A 20,441-nucleotide genomic window follows, 5' to 3' on the forward strand; every position below is an offset into this window, starting at 1 on the left:
TTACAAATTCATAGTGCTGGGGAAGTTAACTGTATGAACATTTGAAGTTGTGCAGTGTGAACTGTATCTGGTATTTTGGTTCAGTATTGTAAAATAATTAGAGAAACTGATTTTAATTTAAATACCAACGGGGCTTCTGATTATTGTTCTGTGCTTCCAGCAATCTCATGAGTCTCATAAATTCATGCTAAGGTGTGGTAAGAGTTGCTGGATGTTCTTTTGTTTTGCTCAGATAGGCAGAGAAGAACCCTGGGGGAAAAAAACATTTTGTCAAGCTCTGAAGAAGAGCAAGATGGCATCAGAGGGTATTTGATTTTTGGATTTAGCTGCTGGATGCTCCTATTATGCTTTATTAGGCTGCCCGATTTACACACATTTGCCCAATTAGTGTGGTGCGGTGCATACCTGCCTACCTTGTCACTCTGTGTGCAGCTGCTTTTTTTTTCTTTTTTTCTTTTTTAAGAGGGATTTTATTTTTAAAGTATCTTTAATACCTTTTACACACTTTAAAGCTTTTTAGCAGAACAATTAAAGTTCTTAAGGCTTATGTCCCACAAACAACCTCGTCTGTGTAACCTCTAGCACCTTGAATAGCTTCCTTGAAATGAAAGGATTAGCTGAGAGTAAGCAGTTCTCATCTGCTGCAGCTTGGTCTTAAGAGTTGTCAAATATATACAAAACCTTTTTTCCTATATGAATTTTACATAAGTTAGTTGTTCCCCCTGGCCCAAGGATGACCTCTGAGGTCAGATATTATTCCAGTATGTCAGTGATTATTCTAGCAAATTAATGAAAGCATGTAGAATAAAAATAATGTAGAGCTACTGATTAACTGGAACACTACTGAAGACTTAAGATATCTGTATAATGGAGAGCACTTAATGTTTTCATAGGTTAGACGAGTACCAGGTTCTAGTGGTCACCTCCATAAAACAGAAGATGGGGACTGGGAATGGAGTGATGATGAAATGGATGAAAAGAGTGAGGAAGGCAAAGCTGCTTTTTCTCAGGAAAAGGTAACTGTTTGTGCTGAGACATTTACACTCTGCAAGATATTCTGTCTTAATATTACTTGTTAGTACTTCTGGATCTTTAGCATGTAAAGCTAATATCTTAATACATTTGTCTTCCAGTCACGAAGAGTAAAAGAAGAGGAGAATGCAGAGGTAAACAGTTCTTTATCAATGTTTTGCTTTCAAGTCTTTATGTAAGAGGATTTCTGTTTTAATTTCTATTGTTAAAAATGTGAATTAAGGTGAAAGTATTGTTGTCTTGGTCCTACAGCCTTGTATGGCAAGTGGGGGATAGTTGGGCCTGCAGCAATTAACTTGAGCACACACTGGATAAAATGGATGGGAAATTCAAAATGACGTTATGTTCATGCCCAGGAGAATTGGTTAATATAAGGTAATTTGGCTGTTTTTAATGAATCTTCTTGACTGGATCACACTAATTGCTGTCTTTCTGTCAGACTAATGATGGCTGTTTTGGAGTAGCCAGAAGACCTCCAAATAATTTTTCATTCTTAGTATTTGTATCACGACATGTAGCTGGTAATTAAAATACTTCATACCATATGCAGTAAAATAGTTCAATATTGTGGCATAGTAGATTAATTCAGAGAAATAAAATACTGTATTGGGTTTCATGGCCTTATGCTGACAGTCTAGGAAGCATTGCTGCTATAAATAATGACTTATTAAGATTACTGGTTTACAGCCAAGGTGCTATTATTTTAAAATGCTCACTGGGTGGGTGACACTTGACACTTCACCTGCAGTTTTAGATTCTCTGATTTTCATTGGTATCGTACAATCTTCAGAAAGACCAACAATTTCCTACTGATTTGATTCTGCGGGCTCCTGTGATGACCCCAATTTTCAGTTGCAGAGCTAGCTTGCATAGTGTTTCTGTATCTGTGGAAGTTGCATTTAAGTCTGAGATGTCTGGGGCCTCTGCACTGCTCCTCATGCTTCTCTTGTTTTCAAACAACTTGGGGATTTCCACATCTTGGAATTTACTCTGGGGCTTCAAATCCATATCTAACAGAAATTGGGTTTCAAGTACCTGAATCAGTTTATAGAAGGTAAGAAAATCCAGAATTGTGTAGATAAGGTGGCTTGGTTGTACTTTTCTGGTCAGGAGACCTGCTAGTAATCACAAGTACACATATTCTCTCTCTACTTGCATAGTATATGTGAAACTCCCTCAGAAACACAGATTTTTTTTCTTCTGTTCTCAGTTGTAGCAGTCAGAATAGCTCTTGTGAATTAATACCCTGGAATACTGAAGAAAACAAAGAGAAGTTCCACCTCTGCATGCTAATATGCTTAAACCAAGTGTTCTTAAGGAAGGTCTCTTTCAGCATTGTAGCCTGCTCAAGGACTGTCTTTATCCGCCTGTGTGTTCGGTGTTTGAGGGAAGAGTCACATGAGCAGTGTTATAATCTGGGAGTCTGAGAACTTGATTTCACTGCGTGGTTTCATATGCCTGTTGGTTATATCACTTGTAGAAAATCATTTCAGGATGGTTGTTTGTGTTCTTTTCTGTTCTTTTAAAAACACTGAAAAGACTCATGAATACTCAAGTCTTGGAAATGATTTCCCATGATGGCAGATGTCAAAGTGGCCGGTCTAGATCTGATTCTGTTCTCTAAAGTGTGGTTCCCAAGGAAGAAATTGAAGATTTCAACTAACCATAGTCTTTATATGTCTTACAGATTCAGAATTTTGCATTTTGTGAATCAGTTTGTACAGGTTACTCTTTGATTATGAATTAGCTGTTTAGTTTATAAATGAGAAAGAAACTTTCATTCTCCTTTGTCTTCTGTTAATTTGTTTATTCCTAATTGCTCCAGGAGATGTGTTGGAATTGAGACTAAGAAAATTCTTGCAGCCTGTGTCTATTGGTGTGTGTCTGTTGGTCTTTGATGGAATGCATGCTGTCATACACAGAAATAGTAGATTTGTTGAGGATGCAGAAATACAAGTAGCAGTTCACATCAATGTAAGGAAATTATTTGACCTAGGAAAAATCTACTCCACTTTTAGTGATCAAGTAATGTTCCAAATATTCGATAATTTGTATTTAAAATCTAGATGTACGCTAATTCTTGCACAGATAGTAGAATACAGATCTTGTATAACACATTTAAAAAGTTGGCTTCAATTCAAATAACTGTTGGAAAATAAGCAGTCAAACAAGATTTGTGATGTGAGTCTTTAAATTAGTTTGGGAAGACTTGTCTGTAACTTGAACAGGCTTCTGTGAGTGGTAAGAATATGTCAAGTTGTATATGGAGTCACAGAGGACCCTCATGTCCTCTTCTGTGGGATATGTTAGACTGTAGAAAATGTTAGTTGAGGGCTTGGGAAATAGTTAGTGGGAAATAGTAGGGAAATAGATAGTGTGAAGTAGCAATGATATTGCAAAGACAGAAAAATCAGGAATATGGGTATTTCTGTGGAAGAGAGACTCCAAGCTGTGGTGCCTGCTGTGGTAGGCTACTAGTTCTTAGCAACTGAGTAGACACAAGACTTTCTTTAAGAACTGAAACTGTATCATGCAAAAATAATGTGGGTATTAGCTTGGTATTCTCACTGTACACATATTATTTAATAGTTTATCAAAGTTTGATGCAAGGTGGATTAAAAGCTCTTACATCCAGTGCTTTAAATGTAGGCTTTCTCATTTGTGTCTCTGTAATTGAACTACGGCAGTTTTACTGGTATCACCTATATTTTAGACTGCATTACTGGAACTGTTTAAAAGGTTTTTGAGAGTTAGAGGATGTGTAAAACATTCTGTGCTGACTTCAAACTGTGAGCATGGCAAGTATTTCAGGATTTTTTTTCCTTTGGCCTCCATTATAACACTTTTTGTTTTTTTTTCTTTAATAGGCTCAGCCTGCTGTTAGTCACGAATACAGTGAAGTTCCATGTGCAGTGAATCTTGTTTTAAGATTAAGGTAAGAGTTTCTGCTATTTATTTTAGCATTCCTTTTTAGTTTACTGTATTATTCCTGATCTCCCTCATTACTTTCATAATATTAACATAAAATAAGTGTTAACCTCTTTAATCTCCCAGTATGACCAGTATGAATAATGTTTCTGTGACTAATTGCTGTCTTTTAATTGTTTACTAAAATAGAGTAAAATGAAAAGCAGAATATGAATGTGGCTTCAGGCTAAGTGTATCCTTCATTAAGTATTTTCTTTCTTTCTTTCCTTCTTTCTTTTCTTGCAATGAAGGATCACAGTGAGAGATTTTTAATGAGTTTCTTTCACACTTCAGCAGTCAGCCTCTGTCAGAAATAAACCATAGCTGTATTACAAGTTGCCTACTCAAAATGTTTTTCATTGGCAAGTCTGATCAACCACTGTGGAGAAATGACAGATACTTTAAAAAAAGGATATGAATATGTTGTCTGACTTTAGTTTATACGTGGTTAAAACAAGTCGGTTTACCTTCCATTAAAATCAGTTTATAACTAATATTTGATAGTGGCTTCTTAATTATGCAGTTTAACTCTTAGAAAAAAGTATTTTTTCATGAGAAACTTGATAGCTTTCTATGTACTTATAACAGTTTTCTTTAAAAGTTTAAAAAATTTACTGAAGCTTACCTTTGGGCTTGTTTTCATCCTGTTTGTATTGACAAGAGATTACTGTCCCTCAGAGATATCCTAGTTGTATTTGTGGGGAAAAGTTAAATGTTATTTTTATATTTACTAACAAAAAGATAAAAAACATGTAAACAGACAGATATTTACAGTATTACGACCAGTAGGTTAGAAACAAATAGCAGATTTATGCATAGCAAATAGCTTTAAGACAGTAACATTAAAAACTATTAGTAATCAGAAAAAAGTATGTGCACAGAATGAGTGCTTATGTTGATTCCAAAATCTATTATCTTCCGTTTTCCTTGACTACTTCTCCAGTGACAGCTGCAAGAAACTGCCTGTCTGCCAAAGGCTGTTCATTGAAGGAAGCAGAGAGAGATTTTACTGTGGGGAGGGAAAAGACTTTCAAATTATTTGGAATCAGCTTGGTTCTTGTCCAGTTTACATAACTGCCCAATTATCCTATCAATATTCTTTGTTCATTTTCATTTATCAAACTGACCATCTTATACAGCCATGTAGAAGCACAAGTGAGATGCGTGGGTATTTTTAAATCATGGTGAAACCTGTAGGGTGATTAGTTTCTAGCCAGTTACCTGCAGTGTTGGCATATCCAAAGGGCAAACGTTGTTGTCCTGCAAATACAGTGAAATGCCAGGGATTATGCTTCCAGTTTTTCTGCAGCTCTTAAGTCATAAGTGAAGGAAGAAAACTCTGTTTGCATGATCAACACTTGTTCTTGTTAAGAATCCTCCTAATTCACAGATGAAAAAATTCCTACCGCCTCCCTCCCCAGTGGCAAGTCCATAGTAGCTAAATTCATGGGGTTACAAGTGTGATGGTTTAGATGGTTATTCGTAGAGAAGGAAGAAACAAGAATTTAACTTTTAGGAGGCAGAAAGTTTTCCCCTTAACAAGACAAAAAAGTTGTGAAGAGCAGATACCTTCTGGTGCCTGGGAACGCTCTTGGCTGTGCCTTGCAGAAATAAAAATCTGATGAATAATTTTGCAGAGTGAACTTTGTTAATTTAAGCTGACCTGTGTTCTAGGGAAGAGTGTTCTGTGATACATTCAAACTCCTGGCCCCACATGAGCTCTGACTGCGTCCTGCCTTGGTGATGGGAGGTGACCGGGTTATATATCTTTGCCCTGTTTGTCTGTGTTTCCTTCTGAAGGAAACCTGAACATGTGACTGGGTCCGAGCTAGAGCATAATCTCTTGGGAGACTGGGGAATAGTACTGCAGGGTGCATGAAAAAGCATCCTTTCCCTTTAGTTGCAACTTGGCCGGATGTGCATCCTCAAGACAGGACTGCCAGCTCCCTGTACCTCTGCCCGATGGTATAGATTCAGCATTAGTACTTAAACATTTATTTGCTACTTTAAAGGCAAGAGTTGTTTTGTTTAGTATTTGGAACGTGCATACAAATTCAGGGCAGCCACTGGCTAGTCTGTAATACACTTTGTGTGTTTAGTAAAGAAATAGCTCTGATAGCATTTGAATAGCTGTACTTCCTCTCTGCTATTGACCCCAGAAGGGGAGCAACATAGGCTTCTGGGAATGTGGCAGGGGCTATGAAGTCAGCTGAATGCTAGTCTAAAATTAATGTTTGAGTGTCTCGTTCTGCATTAAATTAACAGAAACCTTATTTGGGGAAAGGGGCAGATCATAATTCGCTAACATTTAAGAAGTTTTCAATTGCTTCCATTATCAGTCTACCTGCGAGGAGGTGTCTCAAGATCATTGGCCTGTCAAGGTTTGATAAGGTATCTGTCAGTATATCTTGTTAAAGGTTTTTCACCTTTGATCTTACTATAGGCACGTTAATAGTGGCCCTGGCCTGTCCTCAAAAGGTTACACCTGAGAGTAGAGGACTCCTGGGTTTTGTTTTTTCGGGTCTGTGTCTACCTTGTGTGACAGCAAATTCAGGAAATCCGGCTCTGGACAAGTGCTGTTTGTGGTATCAGAAAAGCGTGCTGCCTTATGGACACAGGATCAGGGTTCTTCCTCCAAACTCCCGAAGAGTCCTGATATTTGGACTTCAGCACTCTACTGAACAAAGGTCAGAGTGGTTTGAGGCTGGTGTTCCAGTGAAGTATTGAAAAGCTTGTACCACACCAGCTAAAGTGTGTCACGAGCTACAGAGATACTGTTTCAGAAAGAGGGTGGTGTTTAGAATATTAAAATACTAGTGTTTGAATTATTGCTTTAATCTGTTTTGTGTTAATTCAACTGCTTTCTTGTTACCTGCAGGACAAATGTATGAGGTTCCCTCAAAAATTCCTAAAAATAGCTTCTCTGTATCATAGGATGTGTGCCTGGTGGCCCTCAATCACTAAAACTCAGTCCAGGGTTATAGAGAAAGTCTCCCTCTACGCTCCAGATGTATGCAGTTGTCCTTATGCTAGGATTATTGCGAGGTGAATGATCTTACATTTATGGCAACCATATATGGGGAAAGTTGCTCTGGTCCATAACTGTTGTCCTTTGTTGTAATTAACTTTCTAAGTAAACTTTCTTGATCATCTGAAAGTAAAAATGCTGCCAGTTTTGGAATTTGTAGTTAATAAAAACTGTGTAGCTGACTTGCTTTGTGCCATGCAGCATTCCTTTGGGATTACAATGTAGTAAACAGCTAAAACGCTCACAGGGATTTCTACATTTGTCCACACTGCAGACTTTAAACTGTTCTGTTGATGTCTTTTGGTGTATTGATCATTAAGTCATATAGCTGATGTAGACTTGAGCCCATCAGAGGATTTGTATGAGATTTGTTAAAGTGAACCATAAGTTGTGAACCATGTTATTATGGAGCAAGTTAGCTACAGTGTGAGGATAGAAACAAACAATTTCCTGTGATGCTTCATCTTTTACTATTATATGGTTTTTTGAAGTATGGCTTGACATTCAGATAAACATTGTGAACATTAGATGCCAGATTTGCAGGCTTAAAACTCAGTATTCATCCAAAATGTTGGAAGCTTTTTCTTTTAAAATAACTCACTTGAGGCAATCAAATTATATAAACAGCAGTGGCTTGATTAGTTCAGAGCACACTGGTTTTAGGTGCTGTGAATTATGGTTATTAAAAAAAAATGAAGATCTGATGTAGGTGAAAATGTAAATACAAGAGGAATGAATTGTCTGTCTGGGGGATGAGAAGGGAAGGGGGAGCAGAGATGGCAAGAGAGGACTCTAGAAGGTCTCACCTCTTCACTGCTTCCCTTTTGTTTCCCCAAAGCTGGCTCTCGGCCAAGAGCGAGGCCGTGGGGTGAGGTGACAGGCACTGGAAGGTGGTGAGCATCTTGCACGGGACAGGGCCTGTCTGTGTGAGGGAGCTGCCTGGGCTAGGACTTGAGGGCAGAAGAGATTTCCCCGGGGTCCTCCTGCAGGCAGGAGATAAAGGTTAGTGGAGAGAAAACTCTGATGGTACTTGGGGTGGTGTTGAATTTTTTTGGCAGGGGAACTAGGAAAGAATCTGGGATGGAAGCAGAGGCTGCTGTTCAGAGTCTGAGGGGTAGAAACAGCTTTGGGTGGAGTTTGGGAGTGTGGGCTAAAAGGTTTGAAGACTGGACACAGTCTTCAAACTGGGCACACCCAGAGATTTGGGACAGGCCAAAGCCTTGGAAGACAGGCAACCTTCTACAGAAAAGAAAGGGACTTTGAGAAGCTGCTGCTCTGACTTGTTTTTTTTTCTTCTTTTCAAATCATGCTATGTTAGGCCAAAAACCACAGCTTTTAGAAGATAATACTATGAAAAAAATGCAAAACTATGTTCCAAGAAAAGTTAATAGTACATAATAAAAAATAAAAAATGACCCTCTCAAAGGAAGAATTCAGGCAGAAGGATCAATGCATTTCAATAATGCTGTTACTGGATGGCCAAGTCCTGTTGTTTTTCTCAGACAAAGTGGGATTGGACTAGTTCAGTAACTGAGTCAGGAATGCCAAATTAACACCAGCCTCTGTTTAGCAGAAATGCCATGTTGTGGATGAGATGCACAATTCATATGCTGAAATAACAGTCTCTAAAGAATCCCATGGCACTCTTTCTAGGAGAGCTGGTGTTTAACTCTGTTAGTCTGGATAGTTTACGACTTGAATATCTGATTTTTTTTCTACCCTTACCTTGTATTTAATACCATTTTATTTTAGAGAATAGTCTTCTCAGTGGGACTAACTTGTAAAAATATTCTCTACAGTCTGAGTGCAGGTGGCATAACTGAACTTTAGGAGCTACAGTCTGACCAGCTGAAGTCTCAATTGCTTCTTCAGTTGGAGTCAGCATTTTCCAATTCATTTTCTGTCTTTTGGACTGTTATATCTTGGAGTATTCTGCCCCAGAAGTGAAATTAGCAGCAGTGTCTGAGGTAATTCTGTGCAAAGCTTGTGAAAGGCTCTGGTATTACATACTTAATACAGACCATTAGTATTTTTAAAGTTCAAATTTTAATTAAGAGACTGTGTTTGAATTTTGCCATGATCTGAAAAATACTGGTTCTCAGAGAGTAGTTGTTGCCTATCTGTTGCCATGGAATATAACTATGACTCAAACTGTATAAACTATCATTATGTTGACATGTTACTACTTCTTTATCATCTACTTCACAGTAAAAGAAGAATTTGGAGGTGGGGAGGAATGAAATCTGTAATCCAAATTATTCCCTCCTATCAGGCTGTACACAACATGTGTCTCAGCAGAGGACCGTAGCAGGAACTCTGTGAAGAGAGATTGCTTTAAGGCAATTCTCTGTGATCTGATCCTCCACCATGACCATTTGTTCATACCACTGGGGCAAGGGGGAAGGGAGGAAATATCTGCTTCCATTTGAAATTTCCAGGTTAACCACAAAGTTGTTACAGTTACAGATATGGGAAGGTCACTGTCTGAAGGTTTGACTGTTTAGATTAATAATGGAGGCATTTCATGTTAAACTGGGAGACTTGTTAATGGTTAGTGGTTAAGAATTGCAAATTATCTGAAGCGATCTAAGATGGTTAAATTAGCTCCTATGACAGGAAGATAATTTACTGACTGTAATTTGGAATGTCCCAGGACCCAATTTAATACAGTTCTTGTGCACTAGATGAATTAAGCCTGTGGAAGAACAAAAGGGGCAAATGGAAAATTTTTACTCAATGCGCTTGCAAATAGGGTACTTCTGTTATATAATTGCATATCTTATTTAAAATCGTTTGTAGAGAAATTCTAAGACAGAACTGTATGTAACAGCACTTTGATAGTTCATGTTATTTGTAGATAAGTGTGTGTTATGTCTCTGTATTATTTTTCTTTTACAAAAATATTTCTTCAGCTAATTCTTCAGCTGGTTTATCACACTTTGATACTGTGTCATTTGATCCTTTTTGAGGAATATACCTTTTCAGGAGCCCGAAAGACATGCAATTCAGAATAACAAGTCCCTGGAGTAGCTAGTACCTGGCAGTCGGTTATGCCAGACTACAACAGGAGAGTTGTTAGGACTAAGTGAAATGTGATTTCCTCCACATGCCAGAACAGAAGTGAAAAGAGCTCAGTCACTAGTCTGAGCTGAAGCTAAAGTGCTAGTCCTTCTGCTGTAATGTAGGCCTGTTTTTTTGACCTTTTTCATATAAAATGAAGTACATGTAAAGTTACAAAAGAAGACATCTGCTATGGAGAAAAGTCAGGCTGCTACTGGCACAATCAGAGTTTGTGTTTGGGTAAACCATATTAGCATGTTATAGGAACATGTGATTTTCTTTGTGTTAATGTTTTATTTTTTAACCCAATCTACTTGCAATGGATAGAGGTAAAGTAATGTGTGTATATGTAAAGACATCTTAACTTAATATGTAAAATGATGGGCAGATCATTACCACTCAGGAGCAAGATGATGACTTATGATGAATAGATGCATGAAAACCTTTGCACAATATTCAGTAGAAGTCAAAAAAGCAAGCAGAAAGCTAGGCAGTATTAGGAATAGAATAAGGGGCAAACCAGGAAATACAGTTGTATATAGCTATATGCATCTGTGTAACTTGTATGCATCTGTGGTTTTCCCATGCCTTGCATATTGTGTGTGGTTTGTGTCACTTCTTGCCTGCCACTCCTAATCTCAAAAATTTTAGAGAGGAGCAGGAGCAGCAAGGATGACCAAGGTTATGGAATGGCATAATTCCCTAGCTGAGGGGTGGTGTCTGTGTTTATGATATAAATCCATGATGTATAAAACAAAGTGGCACAAAATTTGGGCGCAGGGTTTGATTATTCGTTGTCTTAATGCAGGAACTAGAGGAATCAGATAAAACTGGCTGATGGTAGCCTTGAAACCAGCAGAAGTGCTTAGAAAACACACTGAACTGAGGTAGTTCATGAACCACAAATGGTTTACGGCTGGAACAATATTTGCAGAAAGCATTGCCCTGGCCCACTTTTATCTTCTTTCTTAGGTATCCACCGTGTCCAATGTCAGATATAGGGTACTTGGCTAGAGTTACCTAGGAGAGCTACTCTCATGTTGATATTTAGGTTTATATTTTTAGGAGAAAAAAATCTATAAACAAGCAAACCCCATGTCCTGGGGAGACCCTGATTGAACTTGATAATTGACTCAGTAGCATAATCCAGGAATTCTCTCTTATCTAATTTTTTTGTGGCACAGTTTCTAGGCTTTTTTGGTATCTTTAAAAAACTTCTTTCAATCCAGTCCATTTTGAAAGAAGTGGGGCTGATGAGTATCCTTCACCAAGTGCAGGTATTACTCATTATTTTTGCTTTTTAGAGCGGCTTCTGTTCTTGGGTGTATTGAATGACAACATCCACAAACAAGCTCCCAGCTGTGCAGTAGATTTACGACTGGAAAATAACAGAGCTCCTCTATAGGACAAGAATTGATCCAGTAACAAGTATCATAAGATAAAGCATTTGTAGAAATCTTGAAATCAAATGTACCTGTGATTACAGTATTGAGTGCTGTCCTATGTTATATTTTGCCATCACCTCTGGAACTATTGGCCTGGAAATCAGGGAGCTGTGGGGACGTGGTTACTGAATTGAAATTTGTTTTCACAGCGTGAAGGCTTGATGTAAATAACCTATTTAATCATGATTAAATCCTGACTGAAATCAGTAAGCAGGAAGCCTCGAATAAACTGTTGACTCTAATCCTGTTTTCCATTTGTACCTCGATTATTTTTTTTCAAAGTTTGATCTTTAAAAATGGTAAATTATGCATTTCTTATTCACTATTTAAGGATGTTTTTATGCCAAGCTGTATTTTTTTTAAAAATGAATTAAACATTTTTAGATTTGTTTTAATTAGCAAACTAAATGATGGTATAACAGTTGCATCCAAGATTGTTTTATTTCATAGAGAACTGCTGTATTTGTTTATCAAAACAAGTTTTGCACTTAAAATAGATTATTATTGAGCCAATGAATCAATATATTATTTCTGCTTATTAAATTTAGTTTATCAAGATTTGGATGTCTAAATAGGTAGAAGGCAGGGAATTAGGTGTTCAGCCTGCATAGCTATGGTTGTAAATTGTACAGACACTTAATAGCATATGGAAGTGTGGCAGATACTCAAATTTTAAAATCACTGGAGTTATTTATTCCTTTCTGACTTTTATTTTATTATTTGCAAAAGGAAGGGAAAAAAGTCTTTTTGATTTTCAACTTCCAATCAGCTTCTCTAGTTTGAATGAATTTTCTTTTCACTTGGGTTTTTTGGATCCAAACCGCACCTGGTAGAGAACCAAAAACCTAAAGTAAATCAGGCAAAAAATGTCTCTACACAACAAAGTGAAGCACACTTGTTATTTTAAAGTCTGAACAAACCCCTCCTTAATGCTAAACAGAATACAAATGAAATAGTTTGACAGCTTGAGTTGACTTCAGAGCTAAAGGTAGTTTTCTTTTATTTGTGTATAGCTCAAAGCTCAGAGTCTACTCCTGAAAGTTGTTAAATTTATTTACATTCTGAATGTGCATGTATGTTAATGGTTAACTGTAATATGGCTTACATTTTGACAATATAATATTTAATTCCAATTAGATAATTTTCTAATAGTTTAAAATGCATCACATTTTCCTTGAGAGGCCATACTGCTTCATTCATCTGCCTTAAAGTTGCCTGTGAGTGTGGTGACATATTACATTTGGCTGGGGTTGAACCAGTTGAAATAGTATTGTCTGTTTTGGCTACTTGTTGCTGCATAATACTGAAGTTCCCTGTCTTTCCGCTGTACTGTTATGAGTGTTTCTGGGGCTGTATTGGGTCACTGTAAAATAATCAGGTTTTGGTTTGTTGGTTTGTAATTTCTGATATTTTGGGGAGGTGAAATTTTAAGTTAGCTCATTTCATTGATCCTGTTTTGCTCCGTGAAACAGCTATGGCATCACTGCTGTCATGGGGCCTGTGAACTGCAACAAGAGGTGCACTGAGATGCAGCTGGGACAAGAACTTAATACATGAGCAGGCTTTGCTGATGAAGCCTATTTACTGTAAAACTACTCCTGAGAAAGTTTGGCCTGTGGCTGGGAAACTAGATGAAACCTTTGAAGATTTTAAAATAAAACTCAGACTTTTTGCTCTACTGGAATACTTCCCACTCTTCTTGATGGACTCTTCAAGATCCATGAACTTTAGATGGATGCTATGCAGGTTGTCATAATTTCATGGTGGCTTAGATTTGTTTCTGGTTTACCTAGAAGTCTCCTTTGGTTGTGATGGTAATGTAGTGATAGATCCTCAGGAGTGAAGAACTCCTAGCCAGGGACCTTAAAAGGATGCACACATGCAAGGAGCCTTCTATTCAACATAGTTATAACATTCTTTGCTCTGGGCAAAGCCTAAGGTTTTTCTGAGCTTTCCCTCAAAGCCTGTTTTGTGCACTTGGGGAATGTAAGCCTCTGTCCAACAAATGCATATTCCTGTAGAACTTGCTTCAGGGCTTTTGTCCTGGTTTTGTAAACAAAGTCACTTTTCTAAAACTCTGTCTAAAAGTAGCCCCACTTCCCTGTCAGTTATCTGCTTTTCACACATTGTGATCTAAAGAACTGGAATTTCGCTTCAAGTGTCTTGGCCATTTTGCAGTGCTGTGCTTGGAGAATTTGTCACTGGACTAATTTTTTATGTTGTGCATAAGACATACAGAAGCATACAAAGTAAGCCTTTGAATATTTAATCTGTTGGTTCTCTGATGTCCCTTATCACTCAGGCAGATGGTTTATCACTTCAGTCACACAGCTAATACAGGTTTGACTTCCTTAAACTGTGCACTGGACTTCCTTAAACTGTGCACTGATCAGCCGTTCCTTGGTGAGTTATCGAGAAATACAGAGATCTCTTTCAGAGACATACTCAGAGGAGGTAAGTTAGAGTATGGGCAAAACCAAGAAAGCCATCCACAACCACAGTGTGCTCTGGAATATTTAACAAAACAATCAAAATATTATGTGCATGGGCATTGTCCTCTCTGTTATTGAAATGCTCTCATAGCATAGTGCAGCGTGATTGTTTTTTAATGTTATCAGATTTCATCTGTAGATAACTCCAGGTCTTTTTAGGGAAGAGTCTGTTTTTGATCACTTGTGGTTTTGACCAAATATTGAGATTTTACGATTTTAATAAATTCTCAGTATAACTGCATGCTGCATTGTATCCATTGTATTTCAAGCACTTCTTAAAAGTACTGATGCTTTTCACAAGTTAAATTTTTACTTCTTTTTAACTTTTGCGCTAATTCAGGAATAATTTTAGGGGAAAACTTACCATTAGTATTGGCTTCTCTGCATCAAGGAAAGCGATAGCTCTTTGGCTACATTGTTTGTACCCACTCTCTATTAGTGAAGGGGACAAGTGTGAGACTCAAAAGAGATGATGCAAGTGAATACTGCTTTTCATTGCAAATAGGTCAGTAATGCTCTTTCACTAAGCAAAGTTTGAACTTGCAAGATCTATGCAAAGAAATGAGGAAGTCAGGACCGGAAAAGAAATGAGGTCATAAAAAAAAAATTGTTTATTCCAGAGTTTCCTGTTTGATTTAGCTGGGAGGAATAAACATAGCAAGGAAAAAAAAAACCCTGAAGGGCTTATAACTTTGATTTAGCTCCTACCCTTAGCAGGTACAGAAGAGAAAAGACCCTATTTAAAAGTGTGTTTAGGTATCTAGATAAATCTAAAATATCTCCAGTTCTAACATTTCTATGTCAAGGAATGAAGGCTTGGGGCTGTAAACCAGCAGACAGAGAGGAAGGACTTGTGTTGATATGCAGCTTCGAAAATGATCAAGATAAACACAGTTTTGCAGATCCACCTAGTTTGTACTTGGATGTAAGCCATAGTATTCTCGTGTTTCTTGTGTCATATAACTTGAGAATTTCTTAGTTTTACTGTTATATCCTATCCAGTCTTGCAAGATTAAAAGCATTCCAATTTCTTTTAAGTCTTAAAAATAAATAAATTGAGACTGGTCAGCTCTGGACAGGAGTGTCATAAAGTCCTCTTCTACCTGAGAAGCTGTTGGCTACCTCTTAATTATATGGAGCCATGGACAATGTTGCTAGCTGATCTAGTTGTGACCATAACAGTTCACTTGGTGACTACTATTTGTAATGTACACTTGCTTTTTCTGTATGGTAGAGGGCAAAGGGAATCTTTAATAGATAAATGTAGCCTAATTTCATCAACCGAATATCCAAATGATAGTGTTTTATTGTGGTATTGGCTATTTTTCACCCTTGAAAACATTCTTTGGCTGTTTTACATCAGTATGATTGTTGCCTCTAGAAATATGGTGTTTAACAGGTGTATTGCTTCATTTCAGGTACCTGCTGTTTATCTAACAGCAGGTAAACATTGTTAAATGCTATTTTAGCTATGGATTAATGCTGCAAAATAAAAACATCTAAGAATGTTGTAGAATGAATAGGCCTTTTTTACTCAGTACTCCTGGAAAACTCTTTTAAAAATTACCATCACATTCAGTGAATACCTAGCTTGGTTTCACTTTACTTTCTCTCAGCATTATTAGATCCAAAAAGTTAATAGAATATTATACAGAAAAAAAAGGATATCCTGGCTAGGGAGGGATACAAGAAACTGGGCTGAGCATTGTATTTGGTAGTGGCAGTGTTTTGTGTGTTTAACTCCTTGGTCTTGCAACTTATTCTTGAAACCTCATATACAAATCGTATTTCCTCCCTTCAGTAATGTATCTGGAGATGAGTAAGTTGTAAACCCATGGGAGTTTTTCAGAACCACTGAAGTAGATGGTAGAGTTTTAATGGACTTTGAGAAACTTTATATTTCAGGGTTGTATTTTACTAACACAGAGAGACTGTATTCCATTTTAGTTGATGGCAATCTGTAAGCAGGACTGACTTTAAGCATCTGTTTTGCTACTATGAAAAGTTAACAAATGCCCTTCCATTTTAATCTAGAATTGACCTGAAGTCATTAAAAATATGTTGACAAGATTCATCCCTCTTCGCAAGGCATGATGTGCTGCTGAATAGACACGCTGTACTCCTGATAATATGGTAATGAGTAATAGAGGAGATGGGATATTGATTAGTAAATGACAACGGAGCATGGAAGGGTGAAAGAGAAAGGGATTTGTGTAAACACATGGCGAATCCTCAGGAGGCTATTGCTTCTTTACAGTAGATGCTCTCTTCCATTGTGTTTATGTGATCCCATAAGAACTTAGGGTTCTCATTTGGAAAATTACTTTAATAACAGGTTTCTTTTTATTGATGCTTTGGTTACTGTTCTGCTGGGTGTGTGGTACCATGACAAAAAAAAAAAAAAAAAAAAAAGGTGTGTTGGGGGGAGATGTAGTCTTGCAGGGGCAGGGGAGAGTTCTTGCTTCCTTGTCCTGGCTGAATGCATAAATTCCCACATCTGCAGCATAAAAAGGCTGCAAGGCAAAGAAAGTATAGGGACAGAGGTTTTAGATCCCAGGCCAAACATCTGATTTGGGAACAGTGGAAACATCCATTCACTGTTAAAGATTCTACTCCTGCTTCCTTTTTACAATACTGAAAGTAAAATGTCAGTTTGCACTTTCCTGTGTTTTATATATATTAACTGTGTTCTGGAAATAAGGTTGAAACAAAGTATTAATTGCTCAAAATAGAGATTTTCTAGAAACAGTTGCAACCTATTTTCAGTATGCTTTCAGTTGATATTTTTAGTAGATAATACTTATGAAGGGGTATTGCATCACTTTATCAAGATTTTCCTTGAATCAAGCTCTGTAGCATACCACAAAGTGAATTTTACTATAAAATGTATGAGTAAATTGTTGTCCACTGGGAAAGTAAACTCTCAGTAGTTCTCATGGAATGGAAATAGCACATTGTCTTCATCTCTTTCACTGTTGCTCTGATCAGTTTTCCCCATATATAATATAGGGCAGTGACTGGAAATCTAACACGTATGTGGGATAAACCAGCCCTATAAGAGCTAGGCTACAAAGGGAACCATATTTAACTGGTGCATTATGCCTTAAGCTCATGGAAGTGAGAAAGGAGTGACAAATTACTGTGGGAATGAGGGTGACCAGAAACACTGGAATAGCAAGGAAAAAAATCTAAGGAAAATTTATTTTAAAAAACCCTACGAACTCTACTCTTTTGGTTTTTTTCCTTAATTGTTTCTTGCATTATACACACAAAGCTCTTGCCCAGAGATGTAGAAGGAAAATTGGATGGATGCAGCTGTAGGATATATAGCATAGCCATCACTCCGATTACTGTCAGCTCCATTTTGATCTGAACTTCTGCTTTCTCTGCAGTCTAAATGAGGAGATCATTTAAGTGCTTCTGTATTTTTAATTTCAGCAACAACTGCAGTTAGGCAGTGCAAATACCATACTTCTTACCCCTGTTTCTTAAGCTATGCTGTCTCATTTTCTCCATTCTAACTTAGTTTATTTCAATGGTAGTTTAAATGCAGGTCAAATTTAGGAGGGGAGGAACATCTCTGAGACCTAAATTTTGTAAAAGTGTGATGTTTATTTTCAGTGTTTCCTTTTTTTTTTTTTTTTTTTTGGTTAAAGTCACTTAGACTTGGCCAATGTCACTAGTCCCTGATGGTGGGAGAAATTCTCTTCTGATGGGAATAGAACTTGAAGGAGTATGGGGAGGTGAAAGGTGGATTGCTGAATGATGCTTTGTGGGTTTCATTCTTACCAAAATGTTTCTACAGTTTTAGTTGAAGGCTAATTAATTAGTAGCTCCAGAGAAGAACACATATTCTGGTGTTGTCCATTCCAGTAGCCAGACTTGTTAAACTGGCCCTCCAGGACCTTTTGATTTTTAGGGGATGAAGACTTAATACAGATTTTCTTGAGGTCTGTTGTGTTGCTGTCATGAAGTTAGGCTGAACTGTAATTAGTCATGATCTCACAAGCAAAAGAAATAGGCACACTGCTGACTTTCTCCTGAGAATATTTTCATACTTATCATTTGTTTAATAGGGTCATGATACACTCCTCAATGCTGTTCAGTCACTGAAAGTGCAGGGAAGCTTCCCTTTCGCCAGGTGACCCGTCTTTACAAATGAGGCAAGGGCTCGGGCCTCTTAACTATCTCGCTATATAGGCAAACCTAGGACGCTTGCCTGGGCAGAATGTGTATTTTATTGACTGTGCCTAAAGTGTAGCTTCTGATTTTCTGTGTTTTTTAAAACCTTTTCACTTTTCCTTGACTGGTAATGCCCTCTATATTCAACTGGGACTTAAAGAGAGGATTGAAGAAAAAAAGCATCTTTTTTTTTTTTTAATCACACCAAATACATGGAAAAATAAGTCAAAAAGAAGGTAGAATGTGCCCCGCTCTATCTGTTTGTCAGACTCTGCTAAAACAAAGGTTTGGTGGTAAGGAAGAGGGCTAAATAGGAGTGCATACTCATTGCTCCAGGAGAGCCCTATCTCTTGCTGCTCCTGCTTCTCAGTCCATCAGCATAGTAGAGAATAGTCCCAGGCCTTGTTTGGGCTAGATAACCAAAAAACCAGAGAAGGATATACTAATGGTAAGAGTATTCAGCATTCAAGTTGGATAATATTGATGTAGAACATTTGTGTACTTTTAGGTAGGTTAATACCACATACGCAAGTGGACAAGAATGGGGATGGTAAGAGCTAAGATTTTGACTTGGTTTTCATTTGGAGGGATGGGAAAGGATGATTAAATAGTTGGATTAAAAAGTAGCATTCTATTAAGAAAAAAATAAAGTTTCATGCAAGGGAGTGTATTTGTGAAATGCCAGCAGAAGTAAGTGACTGTTGCCTGAAAGCATGGATATCTACACTGCCTCTAGTATAGTCTAGACAGTGCTTTCCTCTACATGACATAGTGATGGAACAGATGGTGACTGGGAGTGCCTGTGATTTATGCCTTCTGACTCCTCCATCCCAACAGAAAATAATGAAAAATATGAAGGAGTCTTGCTTCTGCTGTAAATAACCAAAACCCATCAATGATGCAATTTCAATGCAAAATGTATCTACTCAGCACTGTTTCACAAGTCAACTTTGTTGACAGTTCTGTTGCTGCCAGCGTTCTTGGACACTCGTTTCTGTATATCAGTCTTTCTTGAACACGTGTGTTAACTGAGTAGCTAGAGCTTCTGCAGCTCTAGTAGCTAGAGAAAATTCAGCAAGTGATGTAAAGGCAAAACCTCATGTTCTGCTCTTCACATACTCCCCCCACCCCCATTGGCTTATGTTATTTGGGATTTTTTACTGATTTTGGGAAGGAAGAGTATTCACTTGTATCAGTATATCTAGGAATATAGGCTCTCCAATGAGGAATATTTGAAAGATGCTGAAGCTTGTTGGAAATAGCAGCTGATGTTTAACCCTGTGGTGAATAAATGTGGGAAAAAAAGAAGTACTAAACAAAAATGAAAATCTGCTGCTTGATGCATAATCCAGCTACCCCAGCATGATTTAGACCATAATTTTAATTCTAAGAAATCTAATTTTCTTGAATCTCACTTATAGCCTCACTTACATGATAGACATTTCACATTCAAGAACAAAAGAAATATTCCCATTTAATGTCTGAAATTTGCAGTTGCATCATTACACAAACATGATTTCTTGTTATAATCTCACCACATAAGTGGCAGCTCAGCAATGTAGATCTTTCTACATTGTACATCTACCAAGTGTGTGGAACATAGCTAATTGACTATAGCAGGAGTTAGACTATCATTAGGTAATTATTTGCAAGTTTTTGTCTTTAAGTGTGGATGCCTGAAATCTCTGTTCATGTCTTAGGATCTTTTCAACAGAATCATGTCAGTTTATACGGCTGCACAAGCTGCTTACTCTCTACTCCTTATTTTTGGAAATCCTAGTGTTGTTCTGCAAATTACTTCCTTCAAAATGGAGTGTCTTTTCAAGCCTTTGTGGCATCCTCTAAGGGCAGGAAGGTCTCACTTTGGAGGTGGGGGGTTAATTGATGTAATTGGCCCATGTGCTTTTTTTTCCTGTGAGGAAGCATAATTTCCTAGTACATCAGAAAGCAAATCTCCTAGCAATCTTAATGTACGCATCAAGTGATGCTGATGAGAGCAAAATCGTAATGAAGTTTTAGAAAATATGCTTTCATAAAGTGCAAAGTTTTAAATTTTGCAATTACTTTGCAAGGTAGATGGCTGCCAGAATGTCTTAGTATGGTTTGCTGTGAGCTGTCACTCTTGTTTAAAGCAGCCCTGTAGAATTTGACCCGCTGGAGGTGACTGCATAATGAAAAGAAACCTGCAGGAAATGAATCAATCAGAATGTGCTAAAATGCATAGAAGTATTTAAA

At 37.5% G+C, this 20,441-nt stretch overlaps 1 protein-coding gene across 3 annotated transcripts in view; it reads left to right on the forward strand.

The window, feature by feature from the left end:
- STK39 (serine/threonine kinase 39) overlaps positions 1-20,441 on the forward strand; it is a 103,267-nt gene that overhangs the window by 57,035 nt on the left and 25,791 nt on the right. For 2 of the 3 annotated variants that reach the window (XM_067299104.1, XM_067299105.1), the window contains exons 11-13: positions 894-1,016; positions 1,134-1,166; positions 3,900-3,967. In XM_067299104.1, the coding sequence (XP_067155205.1) occupies positions 894-1,016; positions 1,134-1,166; positions 3,900-3,967 (224 nt within the window). Of the gene's footprint in view, positions 1-893; positions 1,017-1,133; positions 1,167-3,899; positions 3,968-4,149; positions 4,193-4,942; positions 5,629-20,441 lie in introns of those variants that run through there. The other variant, XM_067299106.1, reaches the window with a different exon arrangement.

This window comes from Apteryx mantelli, chromosome 6 (genome assembly GCF_036417845.1).
Source record: "Apteryx mantelli isolate bAptMan1 chromosome 6, bAptMan1.hap1, whole genome shotgun sequence".
NCBI lineage: Eukaryota > Metazoa > Chordata > Aves > Apterygiformes > Apterygidae > Apteryx > Apteryx mantelli.